Raw genomic sequence first — 21,850 nt, forward strand, 5'->3', positions numbered from 1 at the left:
AGCCAAAAGTTGATTTCTGGAAAGGATTAATAAAATTGATAATCTTCCAGCAAAACTGATCAAGAAAGAGAAAACAGAAATTATCAATATCAGAAATGAAAATGGGAGCATCACTACAGATCCTAAGGCTACTTAAAAGATTGCATGAGCATATTATGTACAACTTTATGCCAGTAAGTTCAACAACATATATGGAATGGACAACTTCCTTTTAAGTCATAACTTACTGAAACAGGTATAAGAAGAAATAGAAAGTTTGAATAGTCCAATATCTATTCAAGAAATTGGATCTGTAATTTAAAATCTCCACACAAAGAGAAGAACAATAGGAATCTAATTAAAGAGATTCAAGCAGAGAACTGACAAGATCAGGTTTGATTTTGATTCAGATTGCAATGTGGAGAAAAGATTTGACAGTGGTAAAAGTGGATATGTGTAAAGACAATTGCCAGTGGTTGCCAGGGTTTAGGGGGAGGAAGGTGTGACTAGGCAGAGCATAGAGGATTTTTAGGGCATTGAAACTATTCTGTATGTTACTATAATGGTAGATACATCATTATGCATTTGTCAAAATGCATAGGATGTACTACCCTCTGAACCCTAATGTAAGCTATGGACTTTGGGTGATAATGATGTGTCAACGTGTGCTCATGGATTATAACAAATGTACCACTCTGGCTCAGGATGTTGATAATGGGGGAGGCTCAATTTTGCTGTGAACCTAAAACTGCTCTAAAAACTAAACTGTCTCTTTAAAAAAAAAAACAACAGACAATTGCAGTAGCTCTAGTGGGTGATGATGGTGGCTTGGACCAGGATGGTAACAGTAAGAATAGAGGAAGAGAATATTGGACTTTTAAGGAAAATGGAGAAGCTCTGAAATACAGGTTGTAGAAAGTGAATTAACTAATGAAGTATTATAATGGACTTAAAGGACAATTTTAAGGGACATTTTAAGATGGAAACAATATACCTTGTTGCACGACTTTCTGCCATAATACTCAGCTGTTCAGATGCAGGCACAAAGAAAGTTAAGAGTTAGGGTCATCCTGAATATGAGTTGTATAAGTGTGTCCAAAAAGACAGAAATAAGAATGTGTTCAAACGGTCAATTATGAAATCTAAGGTGGGCATGAAAGAAGATAAAGGAAGGGCTTGTGGGATGGGAGAAAGTAGAGGGCAGTAGACAGGAAGACCCGATGTAAAATATAGGCACAGTTGAAAGAAGAGAAGGCTATAGTCAGAGAGTGTGATGTTTGAATCTATGATTTTGGAAGTGAAGCATTTTCAGTAGCAATTATAGATAATGACAAACCCCAAGGTATAACGATAGTAGTGGATGGCCAAAGTGAAATGGAAGAGAAGATGATTAGAGATTATATGGCAAGGAACTAAATAGCCAAGGTATTAGAAGGTACAGGCAGTATGCCACTCAGTTCCAGATGATGGGAAAGAACATGAGACTGGGAGATACATACAGCCTGATTTTCCTGCATACACCTTTGCAGAAGTTGGGACCCTAAAAGATGTTGGAAGTCATCAGTCCTTTGGCCTTCTGACTCCAGCTGTTTCCCTTTAAGGAATATCTATCTGACTGTACACGACTCCCTTCTATAGCTGGCTCACCAAGATGTGTTTTCCAGTCTGACCCCTGATACTCAGTCCCAAAATTTTAAAATTATGAAGGCACATAGGAGTCAAAGCAGTGCTGCACTCACAGTGATAGCATCGTCAGATCCACTTCCTGCTTCAGAAAAGTACTAGAAAGGAATTAGGGCCTTTCACATGGTAAATTCTGGAAAATTGGCCTTCACCCTAGAATTGAGTTACTATCTGCACCTGACATAGTAACACAAGTTAGTAAGGGGACACAAAAAGATGTCATGAGGATAATGGGAGCCAGTTTTCTAACTGGCTGGAGAAAGGAGTTACAAATATGGAAAGGGAAAGGATAGAATGAACTCTGTGGTATTCAATTACAATTGGAGGTATTAGATGGATGATAGATAGATAGATATAAATGATAGATAATTGAATAAAATTAAAACCACTGGTATAAATGTATGAATAAATAAATAAACAGTAGAGAAGGTAAGGCTCCTTCTTACAATACAGAGCCAACAAATAAACATAGAAAGAATGCTAGAGTTAGAGAATCATCAATGGATGCTAAAATTAGTAGGTAAAAGTTTGATTAGAAAAACAGGATATTTATACAGACTCAAAGTATCTCTCTACAAATTATGTATTAATTACAATGAGGAAAAAAATAACAGTAGCTCTACAGTGGCAAAATCTGGTAGATACCACCTAAACCAAGTGATAAGAGTTAATATCACTAAAAATGGGACAATCAACATTATGTGCTTCCTAATACAAAGCACTGAAAAGAACACTGCATCACTTTCGTAGCATTCTGGCTGAAGATGCATAAACTAAATCTAACCATGAAGAACATGGAAAAAACCCAAATTGAGGGACCATCTACAAAATAACTCACCTGCATTCTTCAAATAATGTCAAGATAAAGAAAAACTACAGCAACAAAAAGCTGAGGCTCTGTTTCAGATTAAAGGCAACTAAAAAGACATGACAACCAACTACAATGTGTGAACTTGCATTGGAAACTGGCCCAGGGAAAAATTAGCTATAATGTATTATGACTAATGATAAAATTAAAATATGAGCAGTAGTTTAGATAATATTACTGTATCAATGCTAAATTTTCTGATTTTGATGATTATACCATAGTTATATACAAGAATGTCTTTGTTTTTAGGAAATAAACACTGAAGTATTTAGAGGTAAAATGGCATGATGTCTACACCTTACTCTCAAATGGTTGAGAAAAAAAGAATATATAGTCATCCCTCAGTATCCACTGGGGATTGATTCCAAACCCCTGAGGATACCAAAATCCATGGACGCTGAAGTCCCTTATATAAAATGATACAGCAGTACTTCCCTTGAATTCTCCCTTGAAGTGGTTGTAATATCTTCCTGATTCCCTTATATATATAATGATTTAAACAAAACCTTTGACATGTATTCATTTTGTATTTGTGCGAGCATCATGATTTTATCCTTTAAAAAAATGATAGTTAACACATAATATTGGTTGTTATCAAACAATGTAATAAATACTTGTCAACTTAAAAAAAAACAAAAATAAAATAAAATAGTACAGTGGGCCCTCCATATCCGTGGGTTCTGCACCTGCGGATTCAACCAGTCTGAAGTTGGTTAAATCAAAGGGTGCGGAACACATGGATTCTGAAGGCCGACTGTACATAAATTTATAAATAGAGAATGAAAAGCACTAGGCAAAATGTAAACAATTGCTGAATCTGGGTAGGATATACAGCAGTTCCTTGAATTATTCTTGCAGCTTTGCTGCAAGTTTGAAATTACGTCAAAATTTTAAATTACCCCAAAAAAGGTATCATGGACACACTCTACCTTGGGTCTTCTTATTTCCATACTTCTAGTTTATCAGCTCCCCCAGGTTTGGCCTTGTTTGGCTCCATACTTTGGATCTAGCTCTCTGTTTAGCATCCCAGATCATCAAACCAGTGTGGAACTGCTTATTCTAGCTCTGACCTTAGTCCCCCTTCTGGATTCATCTCTCATTATTTTTCCTTCAGCTCCAGGCATCAAAACCACATGTAAGGAAAATACCAAATCATAACATCTCATTCTGATCCATGGGGCACATTGGGTCCCTCATGGGCTGCACCTCTTCCATTTCCCCATTTCCCTTGTTTTCTCACTTGTACAGCAGTCTGGATGTAGCAGGTGTCTCATTCAAACCTATTGGATTGATTTGAACTTGCCTGATTCATAAATGTGAAGAAATATATCATTATCTTCTAGAAATCCCACTTTCATGAGTCTGAAGGAACCAGAGACAGTCTCCATAAATCTTTTATGAACTCAAAGTTCAAGGAGGAGCCAATTTTAAATGGTTTAAGAGGAAACATCATCACCTCTGCCTTATGTACAGACTGCTTCCTTAAACAAACTATCCAAGGACTTTTTAAATATAATTGGTGGGATTGGGAAATCACCAATTTTCTTATGTAAATAGAAATTACCAGATGACTTTTCCAGGCCTGGCAAACGGAGATTTTGAATGATTATGGGATATGTACTTAATAATATTCAGATACCTACCATTTTACAAAGAAGTTATATGTCAGGAAACCTGCAAGGTGCTTTACATGTATTATCTCAACCCTGGGAGGTAGACATTAATATACTCCTTTTACAAATAAGGAGAGTAAAGCTCAGGGAGTTTAGGTGACTTTCCCAAGTTAATGTATCTCTTAAGTGGTAGCACTGAGAAGTGAATCCTTCATGTCTTTCTGACTCCAGAGCCCATACTTTTGCCATTGCATCATACGGTCATAATGAGTCAGTAGCCACCCTATAGTTTCCCTGCACTGATCTGTTAAAGGATCTTCCTAACAGCTGGTATTAGTTACTTTGGAGAAAGGATTGGTGGTTTCGGTGGGAATATATATAAGAGAGGGTTTCTCATACCATTTCAAACATATCACTTGCACTTGATTTGATGGATTTAATGTCTCCAAAATCTCCAGAGGGGAACTTTTTCAGCCACACCCAATCACCCTAGAAAGAAAAGGTAAAGATTGTTGGTGAGCCTTAGTTGCCAGCAGCTTTAGAGCAATGTCCCTTCCACATGAAGAGTTTAGACCATCAACCGAAACAAGCGTTGTTCCTCCTCTCTCACCCTCCACCCCATGGACATTCTGTATTCGGAGCTAAAAAGGAGGTCACACAGAGAAGTTAAAGTTTAAAATTCCAATTAACTAAGGCAGGGAAACAATTGCAGGGATGCAGATGCCAGAAAAGGAATGATACTGCTCTCTGCAACGACTTCCTTAACTAACTGCAGAAAGTGCTGGGTCATTTCACTCATTCATAGCTAAGTGATGTAGCACCAGGTTTCCTGCGATTAATGGTGATGGTTAGTGGTTGCAATTCTCACTGCCTTGAGGCGTCTATGTCGAGAGATGTAGGGCAGGAGATGTAGTGCAGCAAATGTTTCCTGCATTTACCTTGATCCTTTTTTCTCCTGTGGGACAGGCCATTTTGGGGGCCTGTTATGCTTTAATCATAAACTGATTGGCTTAAACATCGATTAACCATTTTTTATTTGGATGTACAAATGTACTACCATAGTAATAGAGTAATCTAGACTCTTTCAGAAGTCTATTTCTGACTTTTTAAGCACAAAACAGCTATTTCTAAGGCTGCTGTCAAGTCAAAAACAACAATTATTTTACTGTCTTCACTTTAACACCAGTGCCTGATAGATAATTTTCTTCTACGTGCATAGCCTCAAGGATTCATCAGTCACCAAGCCCTGTTTAGTTTCTGTCCAACCCAAATCTGAAAAAAGCAATACATAGATTCCTTTTTCTCTGTGATAATAATAATAATGCCTTACATTTGCACAGCGCTCTCTCCTCTTCAAAGTGCTTTCACGTCTATTACCTATAGCCTGGAGATTCCATTTCAGGCTGCACCAATTTGTCATCAAGTAGAGATAATAAAGCAGAGAGCTCTGTACAGTCAAATTCCGAGAATAAGAGAGTGTAGCCACTCTCTTATTATGGAATATATCCAGCTGTGGCACTACATCTGGAGACCAGCCGGAGGCAAAGGCTAATAATGGGAGCTGCAGGCATCTGAGTTACTCGCTCAGATGTGTGTTAGAGGGTATCTTCTGGCCAAGGAGCTCAAAACCCTTTAACTAGGAAATGGCTTCTAGAGGGCTTCAGCAGCTGAACAAAACTGTGCCAGCCAGGCTCACGCCCACAAAATTCAGAAAGGAAGTCCAGGACCAGTGCCTGCCTGTAGCAGAATGGTCAAAGTACCAAAGGCAGCTTTCCTGGTCTCTTGCCCAGCAATTCCCTGAGTGTGACCCTAGACCAGTTACATCATAGTCACTTAGGAACTGGTTAGAAAGGCCCATTGTAAGGCCCCACAAAATCTAAAGGATTTTGCCCTTTAGAGGGATCAAAGGCTGAGGTTTAATCTGAAAGAATAAACTCTAACTGGGAATTTACAAAGTCAGCCCACGTGTGGGTTATACACTGATGTGTATATAGTAAAGCCTTCCCAGCACCTTTGCAATTATATTACTTGGACCACGGTCACCGTTAGCCTCTATGGCACCTTTGTGCTAATTAGCAAAGGGTGCTTTCCCTCAAGTAAAAAAATAATGTGAGAATATTATTTTGCAGCCTGTGGCAGCCCTGTGATGTTGGGCAGCTGTATATATCTGTGCAGGTACCACACTCTCGTTGACTCATACATCCTCCAGACACCAGGGAAAACACTGCACTAGCAGCTTCAGTATTCTGCGGACCACCAAGCCCTGCCTGCCAGGTAAGGCCTCTTTGTCAGGTCCGCCACCTCATTCCAGAACTAGGCTGAGAGGCCAGAATCTCTTTGCTCACTCCTGCACCACTCTCGTATAAGTTACTATATGTCTACAATGTGAATAGTACCGTCTTAGAAGTGGTTCCCTTGTGCCGTGTACAGCCTGAATATCAGTACTGGCAGCCCTGGCTCTGCCTATAGCCAGTGCCTAATACCTTCTTCCTGGAATCCGCCCTATTGCAGATATGGGTCCGCTTTTTCTCTCTTGCTTATTAACTTTTACAAGTAGTTAAGCAGAGCTTTATTTCCTCCCAAATCACCAAATTTGAGGGCTTCATATTTAAAGAAATTGAAGCCTGAAGAGATTAAATGACTTGTCCAAGGTCAGAAGGTTAGGTAGTAACAGAGCCAAGGTCTTCCATCTCCCACTTTGTTGCTCTTTCCTCCCATGGGCTTTCTTTGGTTTGGGGGATTTGTGTGTGTTTGTTTAAAGATTTAAACAATTCTCATGAACTTTATAAGCAAATGTTTATTAAGTCTGTGTGTATCCTACTTTATGAGTAATGAGGAAAAGGGAGGATATGGGCAGGTTTTATCTTTACCGAGCATGCACTATTTGTTTTGTTTTTTCTTTTAAGAGAAAGAATGATAAAATATTTCACTCATCATTCACTTTTTAATTAAGAGGAAGAAACATCAAACTCTATCCACTAAAGTTTTTAGAAGTAATTTAAAGTCCATCAGTTTTGCACTAAGGCCATGTTGTATTAGCTAAGAGTCAAGAGAATTAAGTCCTAGACCTGGCTTTGCCTCAAATTCAGGGGTGGTCTTAGGGTAGCTACCTCATTGGCCTGAGCCTCAGTTTCCTCACTGATAGAGCTGGACGACTTAGATGATTTCTAAGGTCCTTTTCAGCTTTGATGATCCGATTCTGTGATGAGAGAGAAAAGATGGTTGGTGCAAAGGAGAGGAGTGGAGAGAGAGCTATATGGGATATAGAAGGTGGGAAGATAGAAAAAAAGGCTCTGGAAAAGACAGTTGAATGGGGAGGGTGTGGGGGGGAGAGACAGAAGTGAGACAGAGAAAAACACAGGGAGAGGTTGAGAGACAGAAGGAGTCAGAGAATAAAGAGGGAGGATCAGGTCAGTGGGTTCTCTCTGAGTGTGTCAGGGTTGCACTACTGCCCACCTCACCCCTCTCCCCTAGACTGTGGCTATTAGAACAGATCCTGACACATCCCCATTGCATCAGCCAGTCATAGCTCTTTCTCCCCAGCAGTCTGCTCAGCTGGCTTTCCTTTTACATCTCACAGAGTATCTCTGAGATAAGGGCTGATTTTCCTGTACAGTTCCGAAGGCTATGCATCTGTGTGTCCCATCAAAGTGTGAATCTGTGTCAGTGTATACAATGTTATGGCATGTCCTAAAGAAGCCTGTCCTTTGTTATTAGGTATCTGCTACTCCAGGCACATTGTCTGGAACTTCCACACCTTCCAGTAAAAATTCTTATGAAAATTCGGTTTATTCTAAACAGAAACTAGATAATGAATCTTTAAAACACTCCTAATAGAGGGCTGTTTCAGAAGGCACACTGGACCTCTTTGTTTGGTCTGTTGATTCGATTGACTACCGCTCTCTCCTGGAGTCCTCTTTAGCTCTAGCTAGGCAGTTTTCTAGCTTCAACTGTCTCCCTTTGCACCCTGCCATCAGCCTAATCTTGACCTCATGGTGTGATATTATTCTCACTAACACCTTCCTTTTGTGCAGATAAAGTCCCCCTTTGGCCCACACAATTCAGAAACACCCATGATCTGACTGACCAACAACAGTCATTATGGGAACTAACTCAACTGTCTGCTTCCTTCCAAAATGAGGAAATATCTGACAAATTCTTAAAGGCCAATTACATACAGATGTTTATTTTCTCCCTTCTTAATTCTACACTATCACCTTCCAGCTCCACCAAATAAAACATACCACAATTAAACACATAAATTCTTCTGCAGAATCAGAGAATCATAGCATATCTGAGCCAGAAGAAGCCTTACTCTTAGTTCAGCAATTCTCAACCCTGGCTGCACATATAGGGGAACTTTTAAAAGAAATACCAATGCCTGGGCCCACCCCATACCAAATGAATCAGAGTTACTATGCCTGGGCATAGGTATTTTTTCGTTTCCCACAGAGATTCTAATGAACAGCCAAGATTAAGAATTTAGTTCAACCCCTCAATTTACAGATGAAAAACCAAGAGACTGCCTTAGGTATTGAGATTTACTTCAGAATCTTAGAGATGTCAATATATTTGTAAAGCCATCAGCTCCATTCCATTTGACATTCATAAGATTATCTTGAGATTATCTTGCCTTTGGTCTTTGAGAGAGTAGAACTGTCAATTCCCCAATACCTCAAGTTTACATTTGAATCAAATCTCCTCTTTGATTAAATTAAGTTCAAGGCAAGATCCAGAGGTTTCCTGCTCCAAATTTAAGTCAACACACTTCAGGTACACTGAGAAAATATATGCCACGCTAATCTTGGCGTTTTTATGTAGTTATAAATTATTTATCCAATGAAGGAGAGCATTCACTCGGAAAATCCAATGGTGGACAACCTAAAAACTCATTCTGGCCTGTTTTGGACTTTCTTTGTAGTTACTATTGAAGTTGAGAGTGTTTGCTGCTTTTGGGAGTATCTTCAAACAAAACAAGGAAACCATACTGGGAAGGCCTTACTTAGGAGGGACAGAAAGGCAGTCTAGTTTCCCTTTTACCCCCTGCTTAACTCTTTCCTGCTGAGAAGAAACAGTTCGTCTCTCCAACTGATTCAAGATTTGTTCTGGTTGCCAAATTCCAGTATCTTAGAACAAGGGGTTGGGGGTGGTCTCTTAAAGCTTGAAAGACAGAAATTTAAGTGAAATAAAAAGGATTTCTATTTTAGACATCAGAAGGTAACCTTTTACTGCAAGAGGAAGTACAGGCTGAGAAAAGGAAAGAAATGAATAATTTTTTAAAGATTTCAGTAATATCAGAGAATAACAGGTAAAGGAAGAACAAGCAGTATTTGAAGGGAAGAGCTTGCCCCAAGCCTTACTCTATATAAGCATGTCTCTAGACATCCCATCACAAACAGTTCACTCAGGAAGTCATCTCTTCTATTATTATATCTATGTCTTCTGGAATGAGTGACATGGTTAAGTGTTTGGGCCTCACGAACTTTTTTCCGCATTCATAGTAAATACATGGTGTTGAAAGATCAATGAAGTTGGAAGTAAGTAGATTAGTTGCCGAGGAAAATCATCGTCAAAAATGTCAATCAAACAAGTCTGTAAGGGGATAATGGACAAAAAAACTTATCAAAAGGAAAGACTTACCAAAAGCCTCAATATTTTGGCACAAAGACTAAGTAAGTCCTACGTCACTGCCTCATTTTAAAACCCAAGAAGGCAGCAGATTAGATAGCTGTTGGATATCCTACCTCATAAATCGCTATGTTGGAGTTTTCATAGGTAGCTGGAGTTAGGCTCCCTGAAGAAAAGGAGAGCCTTGGGGACCTTCCACTTTGGACCTCTGACGTGATCTGGAAGCTTACACTGGCACGACTTCCTCTCTGTGAAAGGATTAGAAAAGAAAGTTTATGAACAAAATTACCGTGATTAAGGACAGAGCATTGAGCTATGGTATAGACACTGTGCTTACATGGTATTTTTTTCTTCTTTAATTCCTAAGAGAGTAACTCTATGAGTTGAGCTCTATAAACATGAGATTGATTAATTTTTCCTATCCCCAGCAGTTTTTTATGCTAGGGTTCGTTCTGTGCTTCACCTCCGTATACCACAATTCACCTCCATATACCACAAAAGAAAGGCAAAGCTTTGCAGATATTTCCATCTCCTAGAGAAGATTAGAGCCGTGGATTTTGGGGGACAAGAAAGAACGCCTGTCATAATTTAATTTGGGACCCTCATTTTATAGACAAAAATGAGAAAAAGATGAGAATCTAACATTTTGAAAAAATCAATAGAAAAATTAGGACAGAATCCCACTGTTCTGGCTCTTAGGCCTAGCTCTTTATGTTATACCATCTTGAATGGCATCCTTTTTTGTGCAGGCAAGATTAATGGCAGAAGATATCTCAGAAAGCTATAAGATGGTAGAGAGCGAGAAGATCATCTGCCCATGATTTATATGTCTGATGTTTAAATAGGCCAAATTTTTTATTTCTTTATTTGTTAATTAGTACACATAAACCTGGTAAGAGAGGGCTAGGAAGTGTACAGTTGAATGACAAAAGGAAGGGTTATCTCCAATCTGTGTTAACTTTTAAAATTGAACATCTTCAACTGAACTTAATATCTTCAACTGAACCAGCAGACGTACTTCATATGAAGAAATAATAAGTCAACAAGTTCCTCATATCCTTCTCCACGTCTCTAAATATGCCTTTCTTAAAATTATAGCAATTCAGAGTTAGCAGTTACATTTGGTATTGTCTAGTCCATTCCCCACCACCAACTCCAACACTCTCATTTTACAATGAAGAAACAGAGACCTAGAGAGGGACTTAGGGACTGGAAGAGGAATGTAGATGTTATATTTCCGGTCTTGTGTTCTTTGTACCACATCATGCTTTGTTTCACTCTTGCTTGCCAATAAAAATTAATCTTAAGCAGTTTCACACACTCTGCCCTTAACAATCTTTGATAAACTGAAGATCACCAGTTGATTTAGCCCCGAGTTCAGTTCATTCTACCAAGACAAGACTATCACAAAGCTCCAAGGCAATAGTAAACTATACTTAGCTCCTAATGTGTTGAAGTCCCAACAGCTCAAGATTCAGACAAGATGGAAAACTTGACTCTTCACATAACCCTTGCATCAACCTGAACTCTCCTCAACAGAGCAAGGCCAGAGAGGAATCCACTTCCCTTTCATTCTTTATTTTCATATCTCAGCAGGAGCACCTAGATCTGTATATTGAGATATAAACCTCTCCATGAAGGGCAAAGGAGAGAGCAAGAGAATCTGCCAAAATCCACATATATTTGGGCTTCAGCTTCACTTTCTTCTAAAAACTTCCTTTCCTGACCTGACTTCTACTGACCTGCCAATTTTTCTAGACTGAATTAATTTTTTATTCACCAAGAGTTTACACTTTCAGACATTCCATTTGGATGGAATTCTTGGCTTGGCTTCTTGACTGATTAGACACAGCCAGCTGCAAGTTCGTGACTACACAGCAGTTAAGGAAAATATATGCTCCCCTTATCTTCTTCCATCAGAACCCATGATACAAGCCAAGTGCCAAAAAGGATCTGGAGGCCAACGGCTATGTTCTTCTAGGTAATGCCATCCCTTTCCACCTGGGCCAATATAGTAAAGAAAAAAGGAGAAGAAGAAGAAGAAGAAGGAGAAGAAGGAGAAGCAGCCCTGTAAGGCTATCTATCCCTGTTGCTATTCATTTTTATCACTCATATGGTGAGAAGTGGTGATGATTGTATTTTTTAACTCTCATTATGTCAGAATTTATGCACAAGTGAAAGAAAAGATCTATTATCATGAACAAGATTTTAAAACCTTAGGCACTTTGCTCATCTGAAGGTAGCACTATTCTGTTATTTATGGTGATTTTGTGAGAACTGGTATGAAACCCAAATATATTTTGTGTCTCAGTAGGAAAGAGAGAAGGCATAGGTGGAAGAGGTTTTATATTTACTGGACTACTGCAAGGCCTATAAAAAGGAGAGGCTAATTCAGTCCAAAATTGAGCTACGTTTATTGTTTTGACACTTTAGACCCAAAACATCTAGTTATATTGAATATGACAAATCCAGACAAATTCCACCACTTGAGTTCCAGTGTCCTCTGGTGGCTTCAAAAATAGAGACTAACATCAATAAGTTTTGATGGCATAAGGGCAGAATGTAGCTTTCAGCCACAGTGATCATTTTGGCATTCAGCAGTACATTTCCAGGAACATGATATCAGCCTTACAAAAGGATCTGGTGATTTAAACAAGTAAGAGCTAGGGCTGTAATTGAGACTTAAAGCAAACAGCTGAACTTTTCATTTGATTCCAGATGCACAGGGTATTATCATGTAAATCCACTCTCACCCAGCCAACTAGTTAAAACATACCTTTTAGTGTCACATTTAGGCAAGTGATCAGTTCTGTCACAGAGATAATTAATTCTCAGATCTGGTATGCTGGTGTAGCAAAAGTAAATAGCACATAAGAACAATGTGAGGTGTGGGAATCCTCTCCGTACACCCTGCCACCACCATACTAGAATTTGCAAAGACTAATGTCTTATTTTGACCACATATACTGGGCACAAAGAGGCACAGTCTCCTACTACTAGCTGCATTGGACAAAACTCTTCCCTACACATTTTCTTTTCCAAGCTCTTGTTTGTGCTGTTTTCTCTGCCTAGGAGGCCTATAGGGGTGAGGCAGGTAATATAAATTGATGAAATAAGTTGAGTATAAGACAATAGAGAGTGATGGGAAATGTGTCAAACTGCAGACACCGTTTTTGCAAATTCTTCCGAAAATGGTGACTACTGAAGAGTTTCAGCCAGTTGCCACAATGATGCCCAAAGCTGATAGATCTTCCAACCTATAAAGAACATCCAGAAATCCAGGTTTTTATGTATAATCTCACAATTGCAAAATTCTGGCTACAATTTTTTAAAACCATAAAGGTCAGACAAAAGTGGTTACCAGTTTGTGACCTGGGACCTAGACAAATCCTCTCCCGCCTTCTTTAAGACCCAGATTCGGTGCTGGGTCTCTAAGAAGCCTTCCTCCACTGATCTATCTCCTCTTAAGTTCTACCATATTTCTAGTGTCCTCTGTGCAATATGGCATCTACCGACTCGTGTGGTATGATTTGTCTCTCTGACTTGACTGTAATCTCCATGAAGGCAGGGACTACATGCCATCTCTTACAAAGCCTAGCCCAAGGCCAGGACATAGTGGCAGGCACTCAGTGAAAATAGCCAATTACAACACAATCACAATCAGAAGAGAACCCCTGGTGACACTTAACTTTCTTTCACTAGTTGATTCATTCACCACTTTTAAGAGCACCTATTACACTATCAGCACCACATCAGGTGCTATGGGCTAACGTTAAAACAGAAAAGATGTACCTCCACCCTTGAGGAACTAGCAATCACATGTTGAGTCCAAATGTACAAAAAAAGGGCTATATGAAGTCAAAGCCACACTATTGTTCAAAGTGCGCTGCATCACTTTCTCAAAACTAAGACAGCACTATCCAATAGAAATGTAACATGAGCCACATATGTACTTTTAAGTTTTCTAGTAGTCACATTAAAAAAACCTAAAAAGAAACAGGTGAGGTTAATTTTAGTAATATACTTTATTTAACCCAATATATCTAAAGTATTATCATTTTGACATGTCATTAACATTTTTTAAAATTTTAATGAGATATTTTACATTTATACTGTCTTCTAAGTCCAACGTGTATTTTACTCTTACAGCACATCTCAGTTCAGGCTAGCTACATGCCAAGTGCCCAATAGTCACTTGTGGCGTGTGGAGACCAGCTTGGGCCGTGCAGTAAGAGAAAGGGATGTTCCTTACCTTACTGCCAAAGTGGGGTTTGATAAACGTCACATCCTCCAAAGTCAGTAGAATTCTGTTGGGTCCTTTAATCAACTGGATTTTATTTATACGACGTCTGAAACAAGCATACAATCAGAAGGTCACAGGGGGCGGGATGTTTTGCAAACCAGGGGTAAATTTGCCCTATGATAGAAGTTAAAAATATATACAAGATAATTGAGAGAATAACCACACATAGATGTTTACCACAGTATCCACAGCAAAGAGAGAGAACAAGCCTGGTCCTCATAACTTGCAATGTTACAAAGAGAAAAGTGAAAATGCTATTAAAGAGGTATCAAAAGGGAGAGTGCTGCATGGGGATGGTATCTCAGACTAATAAAACAGTGATTCCACATCAAGGGTACATTCAAAACAACACCTCTGAATACTTTTAAAGAACTCAACACCTTTTGTCATATGCCATAGTATATAGTCTGATAATACCAAGGCCAAGAATCATTAATCTCCATTTTATAAATACAAAAAACACATTAAAGAAACAAAACAAAATTAAGCAAATTATGTGAGATCCCATAGCCTGAGGCAGAGCTGGGACTTGAATCCTTGGTGTCTGGCTGTGGGCCCAGATTTCTGCCCACAAGACCACTTGTCTTGCAAAGTTGCATCTATACGTTGCCAAAGCAACAGGTTGAAAAGTGGAAAAATTCAATCAGTTGGTTGCTTTGTCTACATGATTCCAAACAAGTGGGCTGACTGAGTTTTTTTCCTTTGACTGAATTGGTCTCTTGTTTAAAGAGTCTTGTCTCACAGTTTAAACCTGATTCTCTCCAAACATGCCCATTAATTTGCGGTGAATGCAATTATTTCTTACAAATCAATTACTAGACACATAGGAGTTTATGATGTCTACCCACACAGCCAGGTGGGTCCTCAGTTGAGCTAACTGAGCAACCTGAGGACCTGAAGGGAACCTTGGATTAGTCCGTGTGGTTGTTTTGTTCTGTTTTGTCTTGGGGGCTCTGATAGCTACAGTTTGGCTTCACTTTTTCCATAACCCCTTAATGGTCACCCTGTGGAATGTATTAAAGCCGACAGCCAGAATGGGGAAAACAACCACTGAATGAAAATGCTTTGTCAAGTTGCTCTAAGAAGTCTACAGTGTCACTGTAGCTTTAAGTACCAGCAACCCAGACAGTTTTTCTCAGTGATTCTACTGATTTGTAAACAAACAATTAATGTGTTTCTAATTGTCTGCCAACAAATATGTCCCTTATCACTGTGGGAGCTGCTGCCCTGCAGAGAAAATTAAAAGAGCCCTGTAGTGAATTCTTGGGTAGAGCACATGAATCTTTTGGCAAAGTAAAGCATCACTCCCTAACTTATCTATTTCATATGCGCAGTGAATTGTCTTAAAACAGGCACACCTGTAAAAATAATCATGCTACAGAATACACTCTAGTAGAAAAAAAACTGGACTCTCAATCCAGAGACCTGGGGTGTAGTGTAGATTCTGTCATTAATTAGCCAGATTACCTTGGATAAATAATTTAACCTCTTCATGCCCCAGTGTCCTCATCTATCTAGCCAGATAATAGTCCTTGCATTACTCGCTTTATAGAGTTGTTTTGAAAATCAAATGAGATAATATATGTGAAAGTGCTCCGAAAAGCGCGAAGCACTATGAAAGTATAAGAGCTCATTATTTTCATTATCATCATTAGTATTACAAAGCACGGGAGAGCTTTATAGAAAGGCGAGGCAATCTGGTTCAGAGTAGGGAGAAAGGAGGAGTTCAAAGAATCCTTTGTTTTGGGGTGGTTGGGTTCTTTGCACGTCTTTCTTTCGGAAGAAAAAAAAACTTAAACAATAAAAACACAGAGAAAAGGAAGGAACAGAGAGCCACTCTCCTGCAAGTAATCACCATCTATTACAGAAACTCATCAGCCGCTCAGCTCTTCTGATTGCAGCCGCGGTGGGCAGAGAGAGGGAGGAAGGCAGCAGAGAGAGGGCATCTTTTGTGCTTTGTTAACTGAAGAACCAAGGCCCAAGTGACTCTGGGAAATGATGTGCCTCTCTCCCATCTCTGAGTTTTCTGTGACCACTTGAAGTACCAATTGTCTCAAACTCATTTTCCTCTCCAATCATTTTCCTCTCCAGTCTTCTTTGCCCTTCAGCCCACAAGATCCAAACAAACCCCCCCCCCATGACTTTGTTTTCTTTTTTTCCTTCCCTTCCTGAGAATTGCAGGTTGGGCTCACTCTAAGCCCAAAAAACCAGTCAATTCCATGAGAAAGACCAGTGAGATCAGTCATTTGGGGGAGAGTGTGTGTGGGGGGGAATTGACAAATAAACAGCTAAGTGACTCCATTTTCCACCTTGCCATGGCATCTTTTGGCATTGCGGAGCCAGAGCCTATTACTCTTCAAATCTCCCTAGAGGGGGAAGATTTTGATTGGAGGGCATTTATTTTCACTAAGTATCTCATGATGTTAATTAAATACTTTATTCTTTGGCAGCAGCTAAAGACATTAAATTTCTGTTCTGAGCAGAGATATGTCACAGTCATAGAAATTGAAAGAAAAACTTCCTTTGAACTACACTATTGTCTTTATCAAGTGTGCTTTAACAATGCATAAGCTACCTACTATTTTGTGTGGCTTTATCAAGTTTCTAATACTGGGGAGATGGATAATAGTGGTTTTTCACAGCGATGCTAACATTCTAACACTAAGAGTAACACCTGTTATAGTTTCAATCCAGGATTTTGCAGACTCATTAGAACATCAGAGCTGGAAGGGCTCTTAAAGATCATCTAATCCAATTCCTTCATTTTACAAATGAGAAAATTCTGGCCAAGAGAGATTTAGTGTCTTGTCCAAATTTACACAGCTACTTAATACACTCTAGACATGTTTTTTCTTGGAATTTTCCAAAATAGCTCCACTCCATTCCCTACCAAGTTCTTGTCATATTGTTGTTAGGACCACCCACAAAGAGATAACAAAGGTGTGGTTTGCAGGGTGGAAAGGGTAAAGTGGGAGGGGTATGGCTGATTTCATTTTTCATTTTTCCCAAATCATCCTAATGTGGGGAGGATCCAACTGTTAAAATCCAAAGATTATAAGAAAGGGGTGTCATATTAAGCCATCTTCAGCCATTTATCCCTGATCCTGAATTAGTTCATCAGAGTAGTTGGTCATGTATTAAATGATCTGAGGGAGAAAAACAAGGACTTGATGATGTTGATGATCATCTAGGATAGCTTTTGTCCAAGGAAAAAGGACAGTAAAAACCTGGAATATGATACCCTGGGCAAAAGAGATTACTGTCAAAGTGAGGATCCTGGGCTCCCAACAATCAGCAGGAGAGTCCCACGTGCTTGGGAAGGAGATGAGATTTACTGTTTCTTGAGCACCTACTGTGAGTCAGGTATTGTTCTAGGTACAATACTTGCTTCAGTTTATTTAATCCCTGCTACGGTCCTGTGAATTAATACCATTATTCCCAAATCTTAGGTTCTAGCCAAAGTCTGCCTAATTCTTGGAACTTGTTAAAATATCCCAGTCCATACCTACCACTCCATACCATTTGAGGAAGGAAGTGGTTATAGGAGACTCTGCCAGTGGAAAAGGGAGCACAGCTAGGGAGTAGGCAGGCCCTAAAGTACTAGTTCTCTTATTTCACGATAGTGTTGAGAGCCAGATCTGCTCACAGGCGACAACACTGACAACACAGCTGAGGAAGTTATTCTTGGCATCATGAAAACACTTCACTCTAAATGGGGCCGCTAGGGATGGTAAATCACTACGGAAAAAAGAAAATCAGTGGGTCATGTAATGAGGCAATTGTACTGAAACATGACTTCCCAGAAATCAATATTAACAAGGCTATAATGGGCTTGTGTTTTTATATACAAAAAGAAAAAAAATGTACCTTATAAAGTAAGCAAATCCATTAATAGACAGCAGGGCTATAAGCAAGGCAAGGCAGACCATCACAGGGAAGGCAGGGTCGATGCCTGCAGAGAGGAAGAGGAGGGGGAAGAATGGCATCAGAAAGAGGCTGTAAATAAAGGGCACCACTGAGCGACTCCTCGTGCTTTCTGGTGACTCTAAAATCAAGCTACATCTACCTAACTTAATTCTATTTTTCTCCAGCACAGTCTGTCTTGTTGACTTTATGGACACAGAAAGCAATTTCACTGTTCTGAAGCAAAACCACTCACCACTCTGACAACAACAAATCACATGAATTAAGGCTGACCTGGGTGTTTCCTTGGAGAAAAAAAGTCCACGAATGGAAAACTTTGAGTACTTTAATTTAAGTTGGACAGCAATAGAGTTCTTGAGAATAAATATGTTATCTCACCTGCGAAGGGTATTATGTTGGCTTCATAAAATAAAAGACCTTTTTAATTCACCTGAGCCCATAGACCTCGTGAGTTATAGGTGAAAAACGTAACACTTGTCCTTCAAGGGTCAGTCTGGTTTTAATAATTAGTGTTTTCACTAGGATGTAAATTGTCCTCTGTAAAATCTACGTCTTTGGATAGATTACTAAGATTTCAGAGGGAAATATATGATGAGGCAAGTAAAGAGGTAGCTGGGTATGTCACGCTAAAACAAAGTAGAAGTTGAAGTCTATTTCAAATAGATGCATTTGGTTTTAGAAGGGTGTGGGGTACACTTGCATAGGAATAGTATAGATCCTTCCAAATTTCCCCTCTGGCTCTCAGAGATTGGATGGAGTTTCCCCTCTTCCACAAACTAGAGGGGTTCCATCAGTCAATCAAATGCAAGTATTCATGGGATGCCAACAGTGTTGGTTGGTTGGAAGGTATAAGAATTATTAGCTCTGGTCCCTGCCCTCAAGGAGCAGTCCATTTGGGAGGAAGAGACACAATCAATACACAAGAAACAACTGAAAAGCAATTTTGTGCTAAGCTGTGAGGTACAGACTTTTAGTTCAACGGGAGTTCAGAGAGGAGAGGGTGGAAAATGGTATTTCTGTGGTGGAACCTGATTGAAAGGATTTGGATACATCAAGGGAAGGACAGGTGAATTTTCTAGCAGGGGGAACAGTCACAGATCACAGCCTACAAAAGACCAAGAAAAAGCATCATGCCTTCCTCTTATTAGAAAAACCTCTTTGGGAGTGGGATCCTTTTAAAAACAGGTAGGGGGGGCTTTTAAATTGTGGATGGTTATTCAAGGCTACAAAGTACCTATCATGGTCCTTATTATTTTAAATTAACTATGTAGAGTGCCAAGATGTTTATGTCACCTAAATGCAAATGATTGATTCTATGAGTGTCCCAATATTAAAATATGCCTTCTCCTAAGAGGTTCCCTGTAACCCAAGCTGAGCCAAATTGACTACCATTGATTTTCCATTCCTTACCTCCTTGGCAGATCTTCCCTTCTGCAAACCAGCATTTTGCATCTGCTTGAGGGGGCCTGCCACCAGGGAAGTGAATTGGGGTCTCTCTGAATCGTAGCAGCTCTGTTTCCATGTCCACAGTGTAAGTACTGTGGAGTTCCCATTCTTTCCAGTTGGTGTCCAGGATTACATAGTCTGAAATTCCATTTCCATTTGAATCTGTCCTTATCAACTGGTTGAATCCATTGAACTGCATGTTTCTGGAATGCTGAACCAGACTGGCAGCACTGGCCCGTCCATTTTCTTTCATAGCATTATTCATGGCTTGTGCGATAAAGTAAATTGAATTGTAGATGGTTCCAAACAACGGTGAAACCTATTTTTAAAAATTACAATTATCTTGAGCCCTAGTCACCCTAGAGCAATCTCAGAGTGTATTCCAAGCCTGTGTTCATTATTAAGGGCTGCACGTCTGAGTGGAGGTGAGCTATGAAGACCCAGAGGAAAAAAAAAAAAAACAATTGTTTCTCAGGACTTGCTTGGTTTCTCCCCTGAATTTTTCTGTTTTTCTCCCCCAGGCCTTCACATCTTTAAATACATCAAATATGACAATTTTATGAGCAAACCAAGTCATACACAATATATTTTTATGCTCCTAAACTAAGATAGTGATTTAGAGTTATAAAGGGCACTAAAAAAAAAAAAAAGTATGAAATAGACAAGAGGCACGCAAAGGAAATTTACCAGGTTAATTACTAGTGCATTATGCATGGTAAAATCATTTGCTTGACACTACTAGAGTGGTAGGTGTATGTGGTAAGACTATAAATAATGTGTCTCCACAGTCCAGGTCTGTGTCCCGACTTAGTTCAAAATGGCTATTCTCCTAGACACGTGCTCCCCAGAGAAAGTGAACAAGTTCAAAATGGCTATTCTCCTAGACACGTGCTCCCCAGAGAAAGTGAACACTAGAAAACAGTTTTAAACATATACCCCAACTCATACACATGCAGACATGCACACTGACACACACACCCACAAATACAGAGCCAAATGTTTTTGTGTATGGAGAAAGTAGGTTTTAATCAAGAAATCCCATAATCTATTGCTGTGCAAAGTGGCAAAGCTTTGGTGAGAAGCCACTGTAAAGCAACAAGGCTGCTACAATGGACAGCATGACTCTTCTTCTCATATAAATATGGTAAAAGCAACAGCATTTGTGTCCTGTGTCTGATACCCTGCTCATTAACCTTGTAAGTTTATTTTTGGAACAAACCTTGTATCCTTTTTCCAAAAAGGTGGGGAAGAAGAGCAAATGATCCCTCCATGCTTCCTCCCACACTGGCCATGGCTTCGTGGCTTTTCACAACATTTCACTTCTAGGATGGAGTTCAAGAAAGCTATGGTCATGCCATTTTACTAAGCTTCGGGGAAAGCTGATACTTGCTACTTCAGTTTCACAAGGTCTAGAAAGCTATCCTCCTGTAACAATCTGCATCTGAATAAAAGGGTTTAAAATTGAGTGAATCATTTTTGTGCTAGAAATACAAGTCAAGATGCAGAGTGGTGTAGCAGCTAGCAAAACACTGCCATGCCTTGTAAATGTAGAGCAGAGGGTTTTCAACCCTGGCTGCACATTAGAACTACCTGAGGAATGTCAAAAATACTAATGCCAAACACAACCCAGCCAGCAAAATGAGACACTTTAGGTTAGGAACCCAGTAATCAGTATTATGAAAAGCTCCCCAGGGATTCTAATATTCATACAGGGTTCAAGACCAACAGTATAGAAGAAGACACACTGGCCTGGGGTCTTTTCCTAATGCCAGTATGTTGGGCGAGTTACTTATTCCCTCTCTCTGGACTTCAGTTTCTTACTCTCTAAAATGAGGATATAGAATCATGAATGTCTAAACCTTGGGAGTCATCTGGTCTAGCTATCTTACTTCCTAGATATGAAAGAGAGACCCAAAGGAGTTAAGTGATTTGTCAAGGTCGATTAGCAAACACTTGGTCCTGTCCAAGATAGTCATAAGATTTTGGTCCATGCCAAAATGTCCTTGAGATCTGGTCATATTTAGTCCTATCCAAAATGTCCATAAGACATTTGGTCCACACCAAAAGGTCCTGGAAATTTGGTCCTACCCAAAATGTCCTGGAGCATATTTGGTCCATGCCAAATGGTTTTGGAGAGGACCAAATATCAAGGACCTTTAGGCATGGACCAAATGTCTTATGGACCAAATGTTGATGGACGTTTTGGTCAAGACCAAATATCAAGGACTTTTTGGTGTGGACCAAATGTCTTATGGATATTTGGGACAGGATCAGATGTCCTGCAATGGTCATGGTCACTCACCTAGGCATAAAATCAGGACTAGAACCCAAGTCTCTTGGTTCTTAGTTTATTTTAGCATTCTTGATTGAAATAGATGTTCTCTGTGGTCTCTTCTAGTTCTAAGC

General features: G+C 39.5%; 1 protein-coding gene and 1 long non-coding RNA gene across 2 annotated transcripts in view; both read right to left on the reverse strand.

Annotated features, from left to right (window-relative positions):
* Positions 1 to 21,850, reverse strand: part of LOC309620846 — a 589,684-nt gene that overhangs the window by 145,037 nt on the left and 422,797 nt on the right. The window lies entirely within an intron of this gene.
* Positions 1 to 21,850, reverse strand: part of GUCY2F (guanylate cyclase 2F, retinal) — a gene marked incomplete at its 5' end in the record, with an annotated part of 89,683 nt that overhangs the window by 47,665 nt on the left and 20,168 nt on the right. The window contains 5 exons of the mRNA XM_082377796.1: positions 4,543 to 4,632; positions 9,888 to 10,019; positions 14,024 to 14,120; positions 17,942 to 18,026; positions 19,409 to 19,763. Coding sequence (XP_082233922.1) covers positions 4,543 to 4,632; positions 9,888 to 10,019; positions 14,024 to 14,120; positions 17,942 to 18,026; positions 19,409 to 19,763 — 759 coding nt within the window. The remainder of the gene's footprint in view (positions 1 to 4,542; positions 4,633 to 9,887; positions 10,020 to 14,023; positions 14,121 to 17,941; positions 18,027 to 19,408; positions 19,764 to 21,850) is intronic.

This window comes from Balaenoptera borealis, assembly GCF_965194805.1.
Source record: "Balaenoptera borealis genome assembly, chromosome: X".
Taxonomy (NCBI): Eukaryota; Metazoa; Chordata; class Mammalia; order Artiodactyla; family Balaenopteridae; genus Balaenoptera; species Balaenoptera borealis.